Raw genomic sequence first — 18,734 nt, 5'->3', positions numbered from 1 at the left:
ATTAAATAAATAGCTTAAAAAACACAAATAAAACAAGGATTAGGAAATTGAAGAAACAGTGGGAATAATATGACAGGTTAAATGAAGAAATAAAAAAAATGATAGATGAGGAAAAAAGCAGATTTAATAGAGTTTGGCGAAGTGGTTTAAAATTATATGCAGTTTGCTGCAGTTCAGTTCTCCCGGTAAGAGTTTCAGCTTTTACATCATTGCAATTTGAATTGTCTAACATGAGATGACTCAAAAGTCTTCACATGAATGAAAAACATAAAAAAGTTCAATTAACCGAATACAGTTTTGCAATAATAACATAGAAAATAAGAGTTGACTAATCCTAACTTTACTGCATAAAACTAATACTCATACTTTTTTTTTCATATTTCTTTTAATCCACCAGATAATTTTTTTCAGTGTAGATCTCAGTAAAGCTGCTCCTGCTGCTGGTAATGAAAAATGATGAATGTAAGGTAAAACTGCCAGTAGATAGCAGACTCAGCAACACGTTCTATCACACATACCAATTAACTCTCTTATATGGAGAAATGGAAAAATAATATTAATAAAAGAAAAAGAAAACCTGAAATCATAATGGTCTCTTTGCACTAATCTGACAATTTAGATGCTGAAATTGTTCCATTTAAAATCTTAATAACCTACAACCTTCCCAAAACACACTTTTAATGTTATGACATTTCTCTTGATTATTAAGGATAAATCAAGATTTATTCTCATTCAGCTTCATTTTATGACTTTGCAGTGCTGGGAATATGGAATCTCTCTTTGCCGGGAGCTAGCTTTCCAGTATGAGACTCTATATGATTATCAGAGCCTCAGCTGGATACGGGTAAGTCCCGCATGTTCCTCATTTCTGCTTTTATTAACAAACAAGCATCCTTTGTGATGAAGAAGGTGGTAGTGTTGACAGCTTCCTCCGTTATCATCATGCTCTGTTATTTGGTGTGACGCGTGCACAGCGGCAAACACAATGTCCTAATTACCTGTGCACGCCCACACTCCCAAGAAAATGGAGTCAGCTCAGTAATGTGTGTGATTGCTCGATTATTCATCTTGACTCTTTTGCATTTTTTTCATTCGGTGACAGAAAATGGAGGCAGCATACTATGACAACATCATTGAACAGCAGAGGATTGAACCGGAGTTCTTTCGAATGGGCTTCTATGGCAGGAAGTTTCCTTTCTTCCTCAGGGTAGGACTTTCCAAATCCAGTCTGACACAGATATAATCCTGCCCATGTGTTCAGATGTGCACTTCCACCATTGTTTTAACTGCAGTAGGCTGTGCAAGATGAGAAGTTAAAAAGTAAGATTGTTTACCAACCATTACTACCAAATATGTCATGGCCATCCTGACAGATTTTAGGGTGATGCATTAATTTCTTCTAATCTAAGTAAGTCTGCCCAGTGCGGTCCTCTGACAACAGATTTATTTGCACTCATTGCCTTGCCTATTACGCTTAGTTAAAGTAGCTATAATCTTTTTGTTTTGTTTTGTTTGTTTTTTTGTGAATGTATTAAAGAACACTGTGAAAATTATCCTAGAATTATCACCTAAATCTCTCATTCCTGAGGGCTTTACAGAGGCTTGTTTAGTTGTCTGTCCTATTACTTTGCTCCCTGTCACTTCTTTCATACACTACAAAGACCATAAGTATTGGGCTACTCATTCATTACACCTACAGGAGCTTGAAATCCATGCATGAAACTCCCATGCACAGTTTTTGTGTTAATATCAATGCCAGACGAGGTGTGGAGCTCAGCAGAGCACTGGTGAATTTTACACACTTGGTGACCCCACTATGTTGCCTGCAACTTTGCTGAGTTGCTGTGGTTCCTAAATGCTTCCACTTACAGTTTATTGGGGAATATCTACGAAGGAAGGCATTTCACAAACTCACTTGTCTTACCAGCGACGTCCTATTATTGTACCACACTCACTCAAATTCAGTGAGTTCATTAGAACAACCCATTCTTCCACAAATGTGGTTAATTTTGTAATTTGCTTACTTCAATGTTCAGTAGCTATAAAGAGTTAGGTCTGCGCTTGGTTTTAGTTAGTAGATAGTCCACTAACTGAAAAACCACTGTATTCTTTTCAGTTAGTCGCCTATCTACTGCTGCACATAAACTATACGGACACAAGTATTCAGCCTCTTAATCTTTAAATTAAGACGTTCTCAGTCCACTTGTCACTGATGTATAAAATGAAGCATCTATCCATTCAGTTTGACTCTACAAACTTCAGATTATATATTTACAGTGGGGCAAAAAAGTATTTAGTCAGCCACCGATTGTGCAAGTTCCCCCACTTAAAATGATGACAGAGGTCAGTAATTTGCACCAGAGGTACACTTCAACTGTGAGAGACAGAATGTGAAAAAAAAATCCATGAATCCACATGGTAGGATTTGTAAAGAATTTATTCGTAAATCAGGGTGGAAAATAAGTATTTGGTCAATAACAAAAATACAACTCAATACTTTGTAACATAACCTTTGTTGGCAATAACAGAGGTCAAACGTTTACTATAGGTCTTTACCAGGTTTGCACACACAGTAGCTGGTATTTTGGCCCATTCCTCCATGCAGATCTTCTCGAGAGCAGTGATGTTTTGGGGCTGTCGCCGAGCAACACGGACTTTCAACTCCCGCCACAGATTTTCTATGGGGTTGAGGTCTGGAGACTGGCTAGGCCACTCCAGGACTTTCAAATGCTTCTTACGGAGCCACTCCTTTGTTGCCCGGGCGGTGTGTTTTGGATCATTGTCATGTTGGAAGACCCAGCCTCGTTTCATCTTCAAAGTTCTCACTGATGGAAGGAGGTTTTGGCTCAAAATCTCACGATACATGGCCCCATTCATTCTGTCCTTAACACGGATCAGTCGTCCTGTCCCCTTGGCAGAAAAACAGCCCCATAGCATGATGTTTCCACCCCCATGCTTCACAGTAGGTATGGTGTTCTTGGGATGCAACTCAGTATTCTTCTTCCTCCAAACACGACGAGTTGAGTTTATACCAAAAAGTTCTACTTTGGTTTCATCTGACCACATGACATTCTCCCAATCCTCTGCTGTATCATCCATGTGCTCTCTGGCAAACTTCAGACGGGCCTGGACATGCACTGGCTTCAGCAGCGGAACACGTCTGGCACTGCGGGATTTGATTCCCTGCCGTTGTAGTGTGTTACTGATGGTGACCTTTGTTACTTTGGTCCCAGCTCTCTGCAGGTCATTCACCAGGTCCCCCCGTGTGGTTCTGGGATCTTTGCTCACCGTTCTCATGATCATTTTGACCCCACGGGATGAGATCTTGCGTGGAGCCCCAGATCGAGGGAGATTATCAGTGGTCTTGTATGTCTTCCATTTTCTGATGATTGCTCCCACAGTTGATTTTTTTCACACCAAGCTGCTTGCCTATTGTAGATTCACTCTTCCCAGTCTGGTGCAGGTCTACAATACTTTTCCTGGTGTCCTTCGAAAGCTCTTTGGTCTTGGCCATGGCAGAGTTTGGAGTCTGACTGTTTGAGGCTGTGGACAGGTGTCTTTTATACAGATGAGTTCAAACAGGTGCCATTCATACAGGTAATGAGTGGGGGACAGAAAAGCTTCTTACAGAAGACGTTACAGGTCTGTGAGAGCCAGAGATTTTCCTTGTTTGAGGTGACCAAATACTTATTTTCCACCCTAATTTACGAATAAATTCTTTACAAATCCTACCATGTGAATTCATGGATTTTTTTTTCACATTCTGTCTCTCACAGTTGAAGTGTACCTCTGGTGCAAATTACTGACCTCTGTCATCATTTTAGGTGGGGGAACTTGCACAATCGGTGGCTGACTAAATACTTTTTTGCCCCACTGTATAGTCTGACGAATGCACTGGAAATCCAACCATACGCCCTTTCTTGAAATGTAATTTATTTGTGCAATACCACCTAAATTTAATAGTAAATCAGACAGTACTTGAAAGAATTAAACAATGTCCAGAGGAATGCCTCACTTAAACTCTGAGAATCATTTGCAGCAGATTCTCAGCAACATTTCGGTCTTATGTCTTTTCTCTTTCTCCAGAACAAGGAGTTTGTCTGTCGTGGGTATGACTATGAACGGCTGGAGGACTTTCAGCAAAGGATGCTGGGGGAATTTCCGCAAGCCATCGCCATGCAGCATCCAAACATTCCAGACGACACCATCCTGCAAAGTGACGCTCAGTGTATCCTGGCAGTTTCACTATGGCTAAAACAACTTCATTATTTTTTCTTTAGAGTGAGAGACCATTACAACATCAGTCCGCAGATGTTCATATTGCATTGAGTCATTCGAAAAGCAGTAACCAGATTTATTTTGCATTTTTGCCTGGTAGATTTAATGACTTGAAAAGCAGAGCGATTGCTCCACGTGTTGTGCATTTTATTGGCTTTTGATTACTCTGCTAAGCATTTGAGTGTTGTTATTAGAGATTATTACAGATTAAATACTGAACTAAACACTGAAGTTGATTTCCAGGGTCACACAGGAAAAACTAAAGCTCTGTCTAAGTATTTCTTTTGAACATCCCCTCTGCTCTTCCTCCTCAGTGAATATGCATGTATGTCGGACTTTGTCTGTCACTTCCTTGACACTTGGCTTCTAGACTTGCAGATCTATGCGGTGACTCCAGTGTCAGACATTTCTGATGTGCCTCAGCTGGAACGTGTGCCTGAGAGGATCAAGAGTTTCTACCGCATAAACAATGTCAGCCGCTTCCACTATGACAGACCTTTCCACAAGGGGCCCAAGGACCGCGAGAATGAGTTCAGGGTACGTTGAGCCCGCAGTGCCAGCTCAGCCCATTTCTGACTCACTGTTTAGTTTTTTTTACATGAAAATACTGAATATGGCTGTAACGCTATTATAAAACGCTATTATAAAACAATGAAACGGATCCAACTCTGTGGAAATTGCAGTGTAATTATGCAGACATTTTTTCATTTAAGAGACATAAGCAGGTATAGGTGACGTAAGCAAGTGCAACACTTAAGGTGGCCACAGGGGAGTGCCTACAGCTCTTAGACAATAACGCCTTTAAAGCCCTTTAATGCCTTTAAATTTCTCTGCTACGTAATTGAAGATAAATATAATTAGATTTACTTTATTATGAGCTATGAGAAAAAATTGCAACAAAGTTAAACCAAGTGTTAATAAGATTTTTAGTATTAAATCTGGTCAGCTAAAGTCAATATTGTCACATTTGCCGCATTATTATTTGAGACACATTCTGGTTTAATAGTTCTTCTGTGTGGAGTAAATTGAGTTTGTAATATCAGGTTTTCATTCAAATATGACTCGCTTGTGTAGCAACAGTCACTGAATAAAATGTGACCACATCAGTCGTAATCACTGCAAAATTGAATAATGCGTGAAGAGGAAAAGCAAAACTGCACTAGCATGAAATAATTATAGGCACATAACATATATAGATACAAATAAATATACACTCATCAGCCACTTTATTAAGTACATCTCGTTAGTACCAGGCCTTCAGAGCTGCTTTAATTCTTTGTGGCATAAATTCAATAACATACCTCAGAGATGTTGACCCACCTTGACATGATAGCCTTTCCTGAATGATATACAGCAAATGATACAACGATGAAACTGCCTGCCTATCTTATGTATGAATTTGGTTCCTTCTTAACATTTTCAGATCACTCAGTGCAGCATGTGACACAGTAACGGTTTAAAATGTGCTGAAACCCAGCAGCTCCTTTGGATATAATTCTCTTCATACATTTGGGAAATAAATTCTTAATAACCTCAAAATCTGTTTGAATGTATCTGCTGGAAATGTCTTTTCCCACGCCAGTCTTATTTACTTTCTGAACCATAGCTGCTCTGTTCCTTTTTGACTCCCAGCCAGGGCGAAATGTCACCATCAAACGATGAAGCGAAATGTAACAGCGCACAGAGGCCGTGGTAAAAAAAAGTCAGTGATGAATAATGGTCTGATATTTAGATCGGCAGTTTCTGAAATAGTCAGGCCAACCCATTTGGCACCAAAGACTATTACAAAGTCACTTAAATCATCTTTCTCCCCCATCCTGATGCTCGGTTTAAACTTCAGTAGCTCATTTTGCTTAAATGAACACTTTAGCATGTGTGCCTAACAAAGTGGCCGTTCAGCCTATGTATTGGCTTAATACAACAATAATAAAAGAAGAAAGTCATCTTGACAGGTGGTGAAAAGCATTCATTGTATCAAGTTAATAATTTCATGATATATTTAAAGTCCTAACCACTTAATCTTATTTCACTTAATCTTTCAGATTTATTTCAACTAAGTTTGAAACACAACATTCGGGATCTTATTATCACCAAACAGGATCATAACAGTATCAGATTATAAGAGGCTATCTGTACCAAAAAAGGAATTTAAAGAAGGTATTTTCTATACTGCAAAATTCTGTTTTCTCAAAATAAGATGTTTACATGTGCATAACACAACCAGAATACTCTGACTGTGAGTACTGTAATACTGGATACTACATGTACATAAGGTAAGATAAAAAGAAAAGAAGAAATCAATTTCCCTTAAATTATAACTTTAACAGTCAGTAAATTAATACAGTTGTTTAACTTTTGCTGCTGTTGTTTTTATTGTTGTTATTTTACCTGCCATTTCTATCTCGATGCTAACAATGCTCAAATCCCTACAACCTTCAGGGCTTAAGAGACTTGTAGGTATGATGCTGTTTGTCCTGACACAGTAACCCAAATTCAGAACCACACCACACAGGAATTCTCACTAGTCTGAAATGACCTATATCGTACTCTACAACACGGTGCTGAATAGTTTGCCAGCCCAGTATCTCTTATACACTGTCGGGTCTCCACTCGGTTTTCTTTTATATTAGTCTAGCAGATGTGGCTAATATGAGATGGCTTCTTTGTCCACATGTTTAACAGAGTCTGTGGATTGAGAGAACAACCTTGATCCTCTTGCGTCCTCTCCCTGGTATCTCCCGTTGGGCAGAGGTCGAAAGGAGAGAAGTGGTAAGGAGCTCAAACGTTCTCTCACTCACCTTGTATCGTACACATTACCTAAAGGCCAGTTTTCTGTTAACATTTAAAGGCCATCTCCTCTTTCATCAAAGCTCAGAGTAAATATCTGTATTTATTTCAAGGTGGAGGTCAGCCCTCTGGAGAACGCTATTTACGTGGTGGAGAATAAGACCCAGGAGCTGCGGACTTTGATTAGCCAGTACCAGCACAGGCAGCATCATGGGAACATCAACCCGCTCAGCATGTGCCTCAATGGGGTCATAGATGCTGCTGTGAATGGAGGCATTGCCAGATATCAGGAGGTACTGCTGTAGGGCTGAGGGAGAGGGGAGAGAGGATGGCAGAAATGATGAATGATGAATTGGCGTTGTGAGAGAGATCTTTATTTTTTGCCTCACCCTCTACCACAGGCGTTCTTTGATAAAGACTACATCAGCAGTCACCCAGAGGATACAGAGAGGATCTCACATCTGAAGGATCTAATGCAGGAACAAGTCAGGCTGGGTTTAAAAAGTTCAAAATATACGTTAACTGTATGTTAACCATAACATATGGTTATGAAACCTTCAGGTCACTATTGATTCCTCTGATTTCATCATCAGGTGCACATTCTCGGAGTAGGGCTGGCTGTTCACGAGAAACTGGTGCATCCAGAGATGCGTCCTCTGCACAAAAAGCTTGTGGACCAGTTCCACATGATGAGAACAGGCTTACACCACGTGAGTAGAGTGACACGTGACTCAAACTATACGCCAAGTGTGTTTCAGTGCATTAAGTTTATAAGTAAGTGTATGCGTGAGCAGTGTAAATATTCAGAGCAGTATATGGTTGGGTCCCAGCAGGGTCTGCCTGGCGTGGATCGATTTGGACCTGCGGGGTGCCCAGGGGTTAATTCTCCCAGAGGCATCCTCTCCTCCCACAGCCACATGAGCCCTGAGAGCGTGCGGCTCATGCACAGACACAGGTCAGTCGTGGTGCTCTTCTAAGCTAGCTTAGAGATTCATTTGGTGTTTTAGCCTCATAATTTCCAAACCTTCAAAACAATACCCAGGGCAGCTGTATGAATTTATGCGCTATGTTATGACCGTGATGTGAATCTACAATGCAGTATGAGCCAAACTCTTGAAATTAACACCAAATGCCCTCTGAAATAAATCTGTACAGGCTGTAAAAGAGGCATAAAAATGCAAAATGATTAAACAAACACAGAGATAAATGTTTCAGTGATCTCAACCGTTATGTCTGTCCTGCAGTCCTCTAAACCTGCAGGGCTCGATCCGACACTCGTCCTCCTCCCTGTCCTCTCACACGTCGAGTGAGGCAGGAAACCTCGTCATCATGACCGACGGCCTGATGGGGGAGCACCCTGAGGAGGCATTACACATGCAGGTAGGAGTTGGATGACGTAAAAACGAACAAATACTGGTGGGAATGTGCTTCAGCTTGTAATAATTTGCGTTCTTTACAGAGTGCAACTCACATGAGATCCGATCTTTTGAGGATGTAAACTATAATCTAACTCTTTCACTTAATTGTTATTGTTTTGATGAACTTTTCTTTTCACAGCATTAATCATTGGTTTATTCTACAGAGTACAAAAGCACAAAAGACAAATAAAAGTTTTGTTTTGCAGCCAAGCCCTTCGTCCTCCAGCCTGAGCTCAATCCGCTCCAACTCTTCCCAGATTATTAACTCTGCCCCCTCAAGCGCCAGAGGTGAGGAACAAAGCAGAAAGTCACATCTGATAGTTACTACTGTATATTACCCATACTAACCATCCTGTAATAAGATGCTCACATAAATAAGCAACACTAGAAAGTAACAAGGCTGCAAAATTCTGCACTTTTATGACAACAAACATCTTTGTCTCTTACTTATTTGCAAATAGAAATCGTTTACTTGCGCGTCTTTTCTTTTGTCCAGGCTCTCCATCCTTACCCGATAAGGCCAAACACAACCGAGAAGTGATGATTCTGTTGCCGTCTCATCGCGAGAGAGCCAACAACTCCATGTACTACAACATGGCAGAGAATGGGCAGGTGGGGGAAATCTGCAGTCCCGTAATGCTGAATGAATATACAAACAAAAATGTGTTCTGTTTCTGTGTTTCTGATTCATTTTGTTCTTTTGCTTCATTTTATTTTTTCCAGAACAACCACATGCAGCGTGCCTTACTTCAGCAAGTTAGCCCCTGTAAGCCTTGTACTGATGTTCATATGACGCTACCAGAGAAAGGTAACATATATGAGCAGCAAACTAGCTATTTTGGTGCATAAGATGTTTGTGCTGTCTTAAAAAAAAAGTTTTTGTATTCCCTTTCAGTCTTTCCCAACACTCCCAGTAGCTGGAGTCTGGATGGGGAGAACAGGGAGCAGATGACCTACATGCCAGCTTCTACCGGAGGGGTAATAATGCCCCCTGTCCCACCCAGGTCCTTCCCACCAGGTACTGTTTCATTTTACTTCACAGTTATGCTTATCGAGGATTTCAGGGAATCTGTTTGGTTAGGGTACTACTCCTCATTGTCTATAATGATCTGGACTTTGTGGGCTTTTATTTTTTTATTCCTTTTCCTGACTTGAACTTCTCTTCACAGGACATTTCCTGATGCACTGTGATGCATTTCACCAACAGAACAGCGACCCTCCTCCTGCCCTGCCTGTCCGTTCCCTCCGAAAGGTACAAGCTTAAGAAAAACATCATCCACTTTGAATTTATAATTTTGTATTTGCCTGTTGTAGCAAAAACCCTGCCACATTAGGGACATTAACGCACACACTGTCAGATATGGTGACTAGTGTGCTTGGTTTCTTTATTATTTACACACTTTTATCACCGTCTTTTCAGACAGAGCCGGAGCTTTTTCAGGGCGCCAGCCGCTGTAGATTTCTGGCTGCCAAACCAAGTTCTGTGCAGTCACCTCAGTCTCAGTGCGCTACTGCATAAGTAGAAGAGACATGATTAGATAAGGACTGACAGTTTCCAGCCAGCCTCTCTTGGCACGGTCTTCTAAACCTTCTACTCCACCCCTCCCCTGCATCTGAGCCAAAGACCACACCCTGCTACCACACCTGCTTTGTTCAGGACGCATGACTTTCAACACTGGCAAATGTTTACTTTGTTTATTTTGATCTTTTGATTATTTGAGGTTTCTCCTATCCTCGATCCACTTTTAGATATCATCTTTACTCTTTTCCCCATTAAGATGAAATTTGACAACAGCTCTAAAAAGCACCCAAGAGGGAAAAAGTTAAAAGAGATATCAAGCCGAAATGTAAACGTTAAATGTAAACAACATTACTTTAAAAAAAGACACCCATGACATCCTCTCTCTTTCTCTTTCTCTTTCTCTAGTCTCCTCTCCACCCAATCCCTGGCTCTCCTACCAGTCCTCAGTCTGCTTTGGGAGGCAGTAACTCCACTCTATCAGGCAGCGCCAGCAGCGGTGTCTCCTCCCTGAGTGAGAGTAACTTTGGGGGTCAGTATCCTGATCCTGGACCCATCAGGAACGATGCCTTGGAGCCTCTTCCAAGTCACCTGTGGTCCCCACCTGACGAGTACATGGCGTCTCCCTACATGCACATCCACTACGGCGGAGGAGAAATCGACTCCATGGACCCGGTTCGCCCTTTCCACTACCGCAGCCCTGCGTCACACCCGCACAACCACCCGCACCCTCACGCTCATGCCCACCCAGGGCTGGACAGCCACTCACATGGGCCACCAACTCACCACCACGCCCCTACTCATGGCCCTCATCACATCCCTTACCGCAGACCTCAGCCTCCAGCTGTTCCCCCCAAACCCTACTTGAGAGAGGGCTGCATTCCTGAGGAGGACCTGCCACCTCAACCCATCCCGCTCCCCCGCAGGATCTTCCATTCCCCTCATGGCCACAGAGAGGACCAGGGCAAACATGCCTGGGAGCAGTGCATCAGCGAGGAGCACGAGGAGACACAGTGATCTGAAACTCCAGCTCAGTTTACGTTAGAGCTTTCTTCTCCTTTTCTTCTTCCCTTCATTTGCACTGAGTAAAAGGAAGCGGTAGTAGAACAAGTCTAATGTGACGCAATGGAGCATGCTCGATTGTCATGTTCTGCGGTTTAACTTCAGTGCACATGAAGGAAAGGAACGAAGGAGCGAAGACGGTTGAAGCTACGGTTTGAGGCACAACCGCTGCCGCTGCTTCGTGTGGCCTCTTAGAATTAAAAGAAAAATATCTCTTGAACAATGGGATCAATTAACTTCTGTTCAAAAATTGATATTGATTGTACACAATTGTACAACTCGTCTGTGAGCATGTTTTTTTTTCCACTTGAGAATAATATGAAAACGGTTTTGTGAAACATGACGACCACGATCATAACCAACATGATCCCAGGTGCAGTATAAGCTGTGAACTCCCTTAATTTTGCTTTTCATGTCATTTCACAACACGAGGAAACTACAGAAGGTTATTAGTCACAGCGAGGTGACTTCTCTGCTTTAAATGCTTCATATATATGAATTCTTATTTTGATAAATTTGCTACATTATAGTGTTTTCAAAGGCTTACGTCCATTATGTTTTTTCAAAACACTGTTAAGTGCTCCTTAATAGTGAATCATATCAAATGCGCACTGTAATACGTGTTGCTGCTGGGCTGTCGCAAATCGCTGGTGTACTTGCAGCTCTCCTCTTGGACCAGCATCTCAAGGGACACGAACTTAAGTCACTGATGATTTCCCATCCGTACCATGCGTATGGAAACCCACGTGAATGTATTCAGATGAGATGTTCCTACTTGTATTGCACCAGCTGCAATCCTGGCTAATGTTTAAGTGCTTTAAGTTGAGTCTTTGTTGAAGACGTCTCTATTTGTTTCTTCTGTGTGACAAAGATATCTCGAGAGGAATGAAGGTGTTTGGGAGTCTGAAGGCAAACTGAGGACAGTTGACAGACAGGCCCCACACCTGTCAGCTTTCATGTTCACGGAGAATGAAGAACTGTCCACTTCACACCTGCTGGACTCCAAACTAACACCAACACCACTCTCTCGCCGTCATTTTCCTTCTCTGTGTATGGTTGTCAGACCATGTTGAGCAGTGAGGGCTGAACCTGGACAGCTGCAGTGGCAATTTTTGTTGCGCCTGACGACACTGTCGAGCCCACACGCCCCCCACCCATCCGCCCCAACTGCTCAGTGACCGGTCGAGGAGCCCACACAGACAGCATTGGAATCGCCTACCTGCCTTAAGTGCACTCAAATGCAGTTTGACCTCTCATCCGGACTGTGGGGAGCTCATGTAGTAACAGCCATTCTCCTTTTCACTTTCTTCACTGTAAACTCCCTGAAGGAAAAAAAAATAGAAAAAAAGAAGATATCTACCTAGTGATGTTTTTGTATGGTTTTGTCCCGCTTTGGTTTCAGATTGTTGTTTGGTTTGTAGCGCTAATATTTCTTATTCTGCCTGCGGCTCTTTCTCAATTACCTTCTGTTGTTTCAAAACTGATGACATGTTACACAAGAATGCTGAAGCCCGGACTGGCAGAAAGGTTTACTTTTACTGTGGGGCAGAAGGAACAGCGCTCTTTATCGTCCCGTGGGGGTTGGAAGGATATAGCTAATATTTTAACAATTACTTGTTTTCCTGGTTGTTTTTTGCAGGTGGATGCTTTGTGTTACTGTACATCAAGTTGTCAGCTGACTAGACAACATCTATTTTTGTATGTGAGATCATCAGTTGTGTGAACATATTTCAGAAACCGTACCGAGACAGAAGGCACTGAATAGGCTGCTGTACTTTGTATGGAGTTGAACATGAGGTCATTAGATCTGTAACGGCACGTGAGTATCTCTTGTGAGCTTGATGGCGTTGAGGATAACTGGTGACTGAAGTGATACTCAAAATATAGGTACAATAGAATTTTTCAATGTAAATTCTGTTATTGTACATACAGCAGTATTGTGAAATATTTTTGAGAATTATTGCAGAAACCCCCAAAAGGTTTATTGTTGTTTTGTGTATATACATGTACTCCAGAGATCAATGTAATTGATAAATATCTATAATCAGTGTTTGGAAAAGGACGAATCCATTAGACTGTGGCCGTCTCCACCGTTCTTGACTTGAGTCCTCTCATATAAATACTTTATACACTTTTCAATGTGCTTTCCTGTACATATGGTGTTAGCATGATCAAACAGTGTTTGGTTGTAAAAGTGGTTTTCCTACTCCCATAACTGCTGTGGTATGGAATTCATTAACAATGCCAAACATTAAAGACAATCTTTTATCAGCTCTAACTCTTCCTCGCTACCTTTTTCTGTACCGTGAAGGGTCACGCAGAATATTGAGTCGACAGTGGAGGGTGCTGTTTGTCACTGAATTACTGAGGCTGAGCGCTACAGTGGTAAGAATGCAGATATTTGTGCTATTTTCAGTTTTGCGAGTGTCTGTGCATAGATAACGGCATGCCACACATCCCCCGAGTCCACCACAACTGAAAGAAGAAGAAGAAAAAAGAAAATGTGACAGCTAAGTGACAGCTAGGGTCCCAGCTGTCACCAGCTCAAACTTCATGCTTTGATATTCTAATGCAACGTATCTGGTGTGTGGTAATGGAGCTGGAATATCAGTGGAGTTTATCTGTTCGTGTAAAGAAAGCATATTTCACAGTAAGCTATTGGCAAACCTTTAAATACTATGGACTTTGATCTGTTTCAGACTATAAATGCTATAAAACTGTAACATAATCACATGATAGGTTTTTATAGTATACTAAGGGTCAAAGGGAATGGGTTAGTTAGAAATAGACTGCAGTCAGAGGCTAAAGTTGACGTGTTTGACCACAAGGGACAGCACCATATTTGGTGAAAAACAAATACTGCACATCAACACAAACACCTCATACAAGCTGTCCAGCATGGTGGTGAAGTGATGATCTTCTGGGCTTAGAACAGGAGCTGGACACCTTGCTGTTGTTGCGCTGACCACAAACTCCTCCGTACTTAAAGTATTTTGGAGTCAAATGGTGGGTCATCTGTCAGGCAGCTAAAACCCAATACTGGGTCATGTAAGAGGACAAAGATTTCAAGTACAAGAACAAACAGAACAGCTGGAAAAGAAAAGAAAGTGTTGTAATGGTCAAAGTCAACCTGCCTGAAATGAGGTGGTGGGCCCTTAAGAGAGCTGTGCCTACACGAATGCCTGCAAACCCCATTGAACTGAAGCAAAGAAGAGTGGCCCAAAATTCCTCTACAATCATGTCAGAGACTGATCATACAGAAAATTGTTTTTTTGAGTTACTGCTGAAAAAGGTGCTCTGATTTGTCATTTGAAGGTGATTTTACAAGCATTATATCTTGGCATGTACTTGGATTTTAGGAGGTCCTAGAAAGAATAATATATAAACTCACAAATGATGTTACCATAGAGACAGAAGAGAAATTCAAGGACCTCAAAGATCAAGTTTTCTTTGTGTCATAATTTAGCTTCACTGTTTGCTGGACTTCAGCAGAAAGTCTATGAAACTGAGGCACTGGCTCTTTTTTTGTTTGCCTCTGAAAAGTGAATGCGTTTGGTAACAGTGAGAACTGCGCATTCATAGTGTCTCGCATATCCATGATGCAGTGACAGAAAAAAACCCAAAACAGAAATAGTTAGGATGAAAGGATTGTAGCTGCCTCTCCTGAGGATGATGATGCTGTGGTGCATGCTGATGCAGATACAGATTTTTTTTTCCACAGCATCGCTGTGAATCCTCAGATCTTTTCTAGCTCCTAGCCATGTTAGTGCCCCTTTTTCCCCCCACACAAACCCCTCTGCCTTACAGTCTCTCTACACTTTGTCTCAAGGGACTTACAGAGCGCATTTTCTCTGCACAGAACGCCATGCGATTGTGCGCTTTTATACATGCACACTTACATGTGAGCACATTGCCCATCATGCCAGCAGAGCTCTTTTCTCCTCTGAGGTTGCACCGTCTCATTCTGCAGTTATTGTTTTGGGGCACATGAGCACAATAGTGTGAAACGAATCTCTCATCAGTTCTTGCAGCTAAAATGAGAACCTCCCATCTTGTTGTTATTTGAGAGAAAACCTAAATGTGGCGTTGTCTTGTTTTTGTGTGTGTGTGTGTGTGTGTGTGTGTGTGTGTGTGTGTACTGTTTCCTCCTGAAAATGAGTTTCTGCAAAGCTGCATCATTGCTCTTTGAATGCCTGTGAAGGAAATAGATAAAGCCACCATTAACAGGAACCAAAGACTTTTAATAAGTGAAACAATACTAATAAATAAAGATTAACCAAGTTGCACATTCAAAATAAATTCCAACAAAAAAGACATAACACTGAACAACGTAAAGTACAGTAATATAGCACAGATTATTAAAAAAAAAACAAAAAAACAAAAACAAAACACCCCCCAGACATTTACAAATTTTCTTAAAAACTTCAAGAGGCAAACGTAGACATTGTATAAAAGCATCATACAGTAGAGCATCTGTCATCTGAGTATAATTTACAAATTTATTGAGGATAAATACTTAGCTGATCTCTAACTTGAGACACACATGTAAACACTGGTAAACATGTGTGTCTCAGGTGAGACCTCAGCCCTTTTTTTTTTTTATTGTTTTTTTGTGATCAATAACAGTGATGAGGTGACAATGAAAGCTGTCCATCAATTCATGGGTAACTCACAAATTATCTATAGTCGTAAATAACTTTTAATAGCTTTATCCACATCTCCATTGGTCTCGTCTCTGTTGGTGTGTCATAGAATAAAAGGCAAGAGCATCTCTGCCAGCGGATATGGCTACATCAGGGGTTTGTGAAAGAACACTGCAGCTGTCCTTCATCTGACTCTGCGCACGGAGCTCAGAGGCTTCATCAGTAGGGAGCGAACTTCTGTCTCTCTGGCTTTTTGATGCAGTTGGCTGAAGAGATTTTGGCTGTGTAGGCAGCCAGAGTGGTGTGGGAGGGTGCTGCAGTGACGGCTACGGCTGGGGCCGGGCTGGACAAAGTCAGAAAGGGGACGGACTTCACCCCCAGCAGCCCGGAGAGGGGCATGGCACCGTACGGAGCTCCCAGAACATGAGCTGGGGTCAGGGTGCTCACGGCAGCCAGGGTGGGTGCAGGAGAAGCAGCTGGGGAGGCTGGCTGGGTGAAGGCCATGTTGAGGTCAACTGGACTTCCCATGCTGGCTGCCTGGGCTGTAGATTTGGCTGTCTCTAAACTATGATAGGAAAAAAAGAAAAGAAAAGAGAGTCGTGAAGATTAGAGGATTATTCTGTTGCTGCAACACTGGGGGAAGTTTCTGGAAAATCATTAAAGGGGAACTCCACCAAAGTTACTTATTGTAGTTTGTTTGCAGGTCTTGGAGAGCATTAATGCATGTGTGGAAAAAAAAGAAAAGCTTTTTGTGGCTCCAGAGGGAACTACGTTACATTATAACAGATTTACTGGAAGTGATGCCTTTTAAGTCAGCGTCCGTTAGAGGTTAAAGAACGCAAATGTGAAAATAAGAAGAATCAGAGGGCATGAAAACCAAGTGTTGGAAATACCCACTGCCCTCTTAAAACCCTGCCTCTTGCCCTATGTCAGCTGGGGAAGGCTCCAAGCTCCTGTGACCATGAAGTGGAAGGAAATGGATGAATGAAGATGTTAATATTGCAAGTCTATAAGGCGGCCTCCACCATTTGATAAAAAAAATCTTTGTCAGGGAGTGTATCATTTGTTCCATTTGATTTGTCTCCCATAACTTTTTGAACTAGTTGTTTTACAGGTTTGAGCGACTTCACTGTGATCCACTTTATTGCTGCAGTAGCTGTTAGCAGTATTCTTTAATATCTCACCCTCAATATAGTATTTGTTTATGACGTGACAAACATAAGTGAGTACGATCACCAGTATATGGCCCAAATTTTCTTCAACACTTGTTCAACTTTGCTGGAATATCTTTTGCCCCCGTTACTGGTATCCAGAAAAATCTCCTGGCTACCTGTCATTTGACTCCCTCTATGTATTGTAGTTGGTTATCAGGTGCAATCGAGTACATACTGTATATAAACTTTTTTTTTTTATCATTGTTGACACCTTTTTGTCACTGCTAGCATATGTTTTACACAGAAAGAAATGCGGTTTGAGGAACACCAAAAAATAATGAGGCAAAGCTGATCTGAATCAGTTACAAGAATTAAAGTGGGAATGTTTTTGTATTTTTTCCTCTTTTTTTTTTTTGAATTGTTAAAAGCAAGAACTGATAACTACATTTAATGCAGATTAATTTCCTTCCTTATGGTCTTATATAGAAGAAAAGCTAATTTAAAAAAAACATGTCAGAGCATAGCAATGCCTGAATTCCAACAAGACATTACTATCCAGCACACAACACAGACCTGCTCTTACTCATTCTTCATACCAGCAGCACCTCATTACCACTTATAGCACAGCCTTTGACCCTTTTAAGTCGGTGCTTTTCTGTCAGGCCTGTGCTTGCAATGATTCATTAGATGGCTGTGTGTGTCACTGGGCCTTACCAGGAGGTAATGAGGTACTGGGCCAGGTTGATGCTCACTGGTGTTCCTGTGATAGTGACATGGCGATCGCTTGTCCCGTCCAGCTGGCTCCCGATTTTAATCTGAGCTCCTGACACCTGCCTGATCTCGTTGATCTTAGTGCCCTGACGACCAATGATTGAGCCAATCAGCTGCGGGAGGACAGAGTTGAGACAGATCAGGTCAGTTTGATGGAAAAATTAATTACTACGTAGATATACAGAATCTGGGGGGTTTAATAAATCATTTGACTGAACGCAGCGTTTTCCCACTGTCGGCTCTGTTGTGCTGATCAAAGTGATTCTGACAAAGGGGGCAAAGGAGAGGGAACACTATGAAAACTGCACTGCTGTTGAGCTGACTTAATGCAGCCCACTTCAAATATTGCAATTACATTGTTTGTCTTCACTGGATCATGCATGTCAAACCTCCTCCCCCCCTCTGGCGGGTCTCCCTTAATTGCTACTGTGTGCGCACCGGTAAAAGAGACGAGAGAAGGCACATTTGCCTCTCATTAATCTGAGTGGCTAAAAGGTTATTGATTCCTCAGAGTGGTGATGACTTCCCAAACAAATCACTTCCCAAACACACGCCAGCTAGATGCATCTCTGCACTAATGGAAAACATAATGGGAAAATAACTCAAATATATAATATACAGTCCCATTGGCTTGAGTGTTCTCTCTGCTGAGAGCAGATTAGACAATGACACGAGTTTTATTGCATTCCAAAATACATTATCACTTTTGTTTTGCTTTCATTACCTGCACCCTTGGCCATTAGTGACAATATTCAGCAGAGCCAAAGCTCGGGGCAACAGCTCAAGTGCAGGGTGTCAAGGCTCAGGCGACAGGGTTATGCTGCCAAATATATTGCGAGTGGGCCAGACAGTGATGAAGTACTTGTAGTAAGTGAGTGTGCAGGAAGTTTAACAGTGGCTGACGTATAGGCAGAAGTACACAACACACACGCGCGCACACACACACACTAACACAATGTCCTCCCTCCATTTTACATTCCTTTCCTGAGAAGTAAGCAGCCTGTTCCACAATGTCTGATCTGTCACACAGCGACCTGGTTGCTCTGCCTGGCTATTATTGGCTCCGCAGTTTATTTAGAAGGGGAGAGATACACAGAGAGTG

At 41.8% G+C, this 18,734-nt stretch overlaps 2 protein-coding genes across 6 annotated transcripts in view; one reads left to right on the top strand and one right to left on the bottom strand.

Annotated features, from left to right (window-relative positions):
• Positions 1-13,342, top strand: part of LOC101466595 (dedicator of cytokinesis protein 3) — a 53,263-nt gene extending 39,921 nt beyond the window's left edge. Inside the window, exons 39-54 of one of the 3 annotated variants that reach the window (XM_012917856.3) lie at positions 758-844; positions 1,103-1,207; positions 4,087-4,228; positions 4,649-4,815; positions 6,961-7,047; positions 7,179-7,358; positions 7,467-7,550; positions 7,659-7,775; positions 7,899-8,020; positions 8,310-8,445; positions 8,690-8,771; positions 8,980-9,095; positions 9,207-9,291; positions 9,379-9,501; positions 9,653-9,735; positions 10,411-13,342. In XM_012917856.3, the coding sequence (XP_012773310.1) occupies positions 758-844; positions 1,103-1,207; positions 4,087-4,228; positions 4,649-4,815; positions 6,961-7,047; positions 7,179-7,358; positions 7,467-7,550; positions 7,659-7,775; positions 7,899-8,020; positions 8,310-8,445; positions 8,690-8,771; positions 8,980-9,095; positions 9,207-9,291; positions 9,379-9,501; positions 9,653-9,735; positions 10,411-11,019 (2,325 nt within the window). In that variant the 3' untranslated portion in view covers positions 11,020-13,342. Of the gene's footprint in view, positions 1-757; positions 845-1,102; positions 1,208-4,086; positions 4,229-4,648; positions 4,816-6,960; positions 7,048-7,178; positions 7,359-7,466; positions 7,551-7,658; positions 7,776-7,877; positions 8,021-8,309; positions 8,446-8,689; positions 8,772-8,979; positions 9,096-9,206; positions 9,292-9,378; positions 9,502-9,652; positions 9,736-10,410 lie in introns of all 3 variants that reach the window. The other 2 variants (XM_023154928.2, XM_012917855.4) reach the window with 2 other exon arrangements.
• A 1,942-nt stretch (positions 13,343-15,284) lies between these two features.
• The window catches only part of LOC101485878 (poly(rC)-binding protein 4), a 37,073-nt gene continuing 33,623 nt past the window's right edge, over positions 15,285-18,734 (bottom strand). For all 3 annotated transcript variants that reach the window (XM_024806525.2, XM_024806526.2, XM_004546033.6), the window contains 2 exons: positions 17,576-17,745; positions 15,285-16,272 (listed from right to left, as the gene is read on the bottom strand). In XM_024806525.2, the coding sequence (XP_024662293.1) occupies positions 15,927-16,272; positions 17,576-17,745 (516 nt within the window). In that variant the 3' untranslated portion in view covers positions 15,285-15,926. The remainder of the gene's footprint in view (positions 16,273-17,575; positions 17,746-18,734) is intronic.

The sequence above is a fragment of the Maylandia zebra genome, linkage group LG20 (assembly GCF_041146795.1).
Source record: "Maylandia zebra isolate NMK-2024a linkage group LG20, Mzebra_GT3a, whole genome shotgun sequence".
Taxonomy (NCBI): Eukaryota; Metazoa; Chordata; class Actinopteri; order Cichliformes; family Cichlidae; genus Maylandia; species Maylandia zebra.
This window is presented reverse-complemented; position numbering and strand designations above follow the sequence as displayed.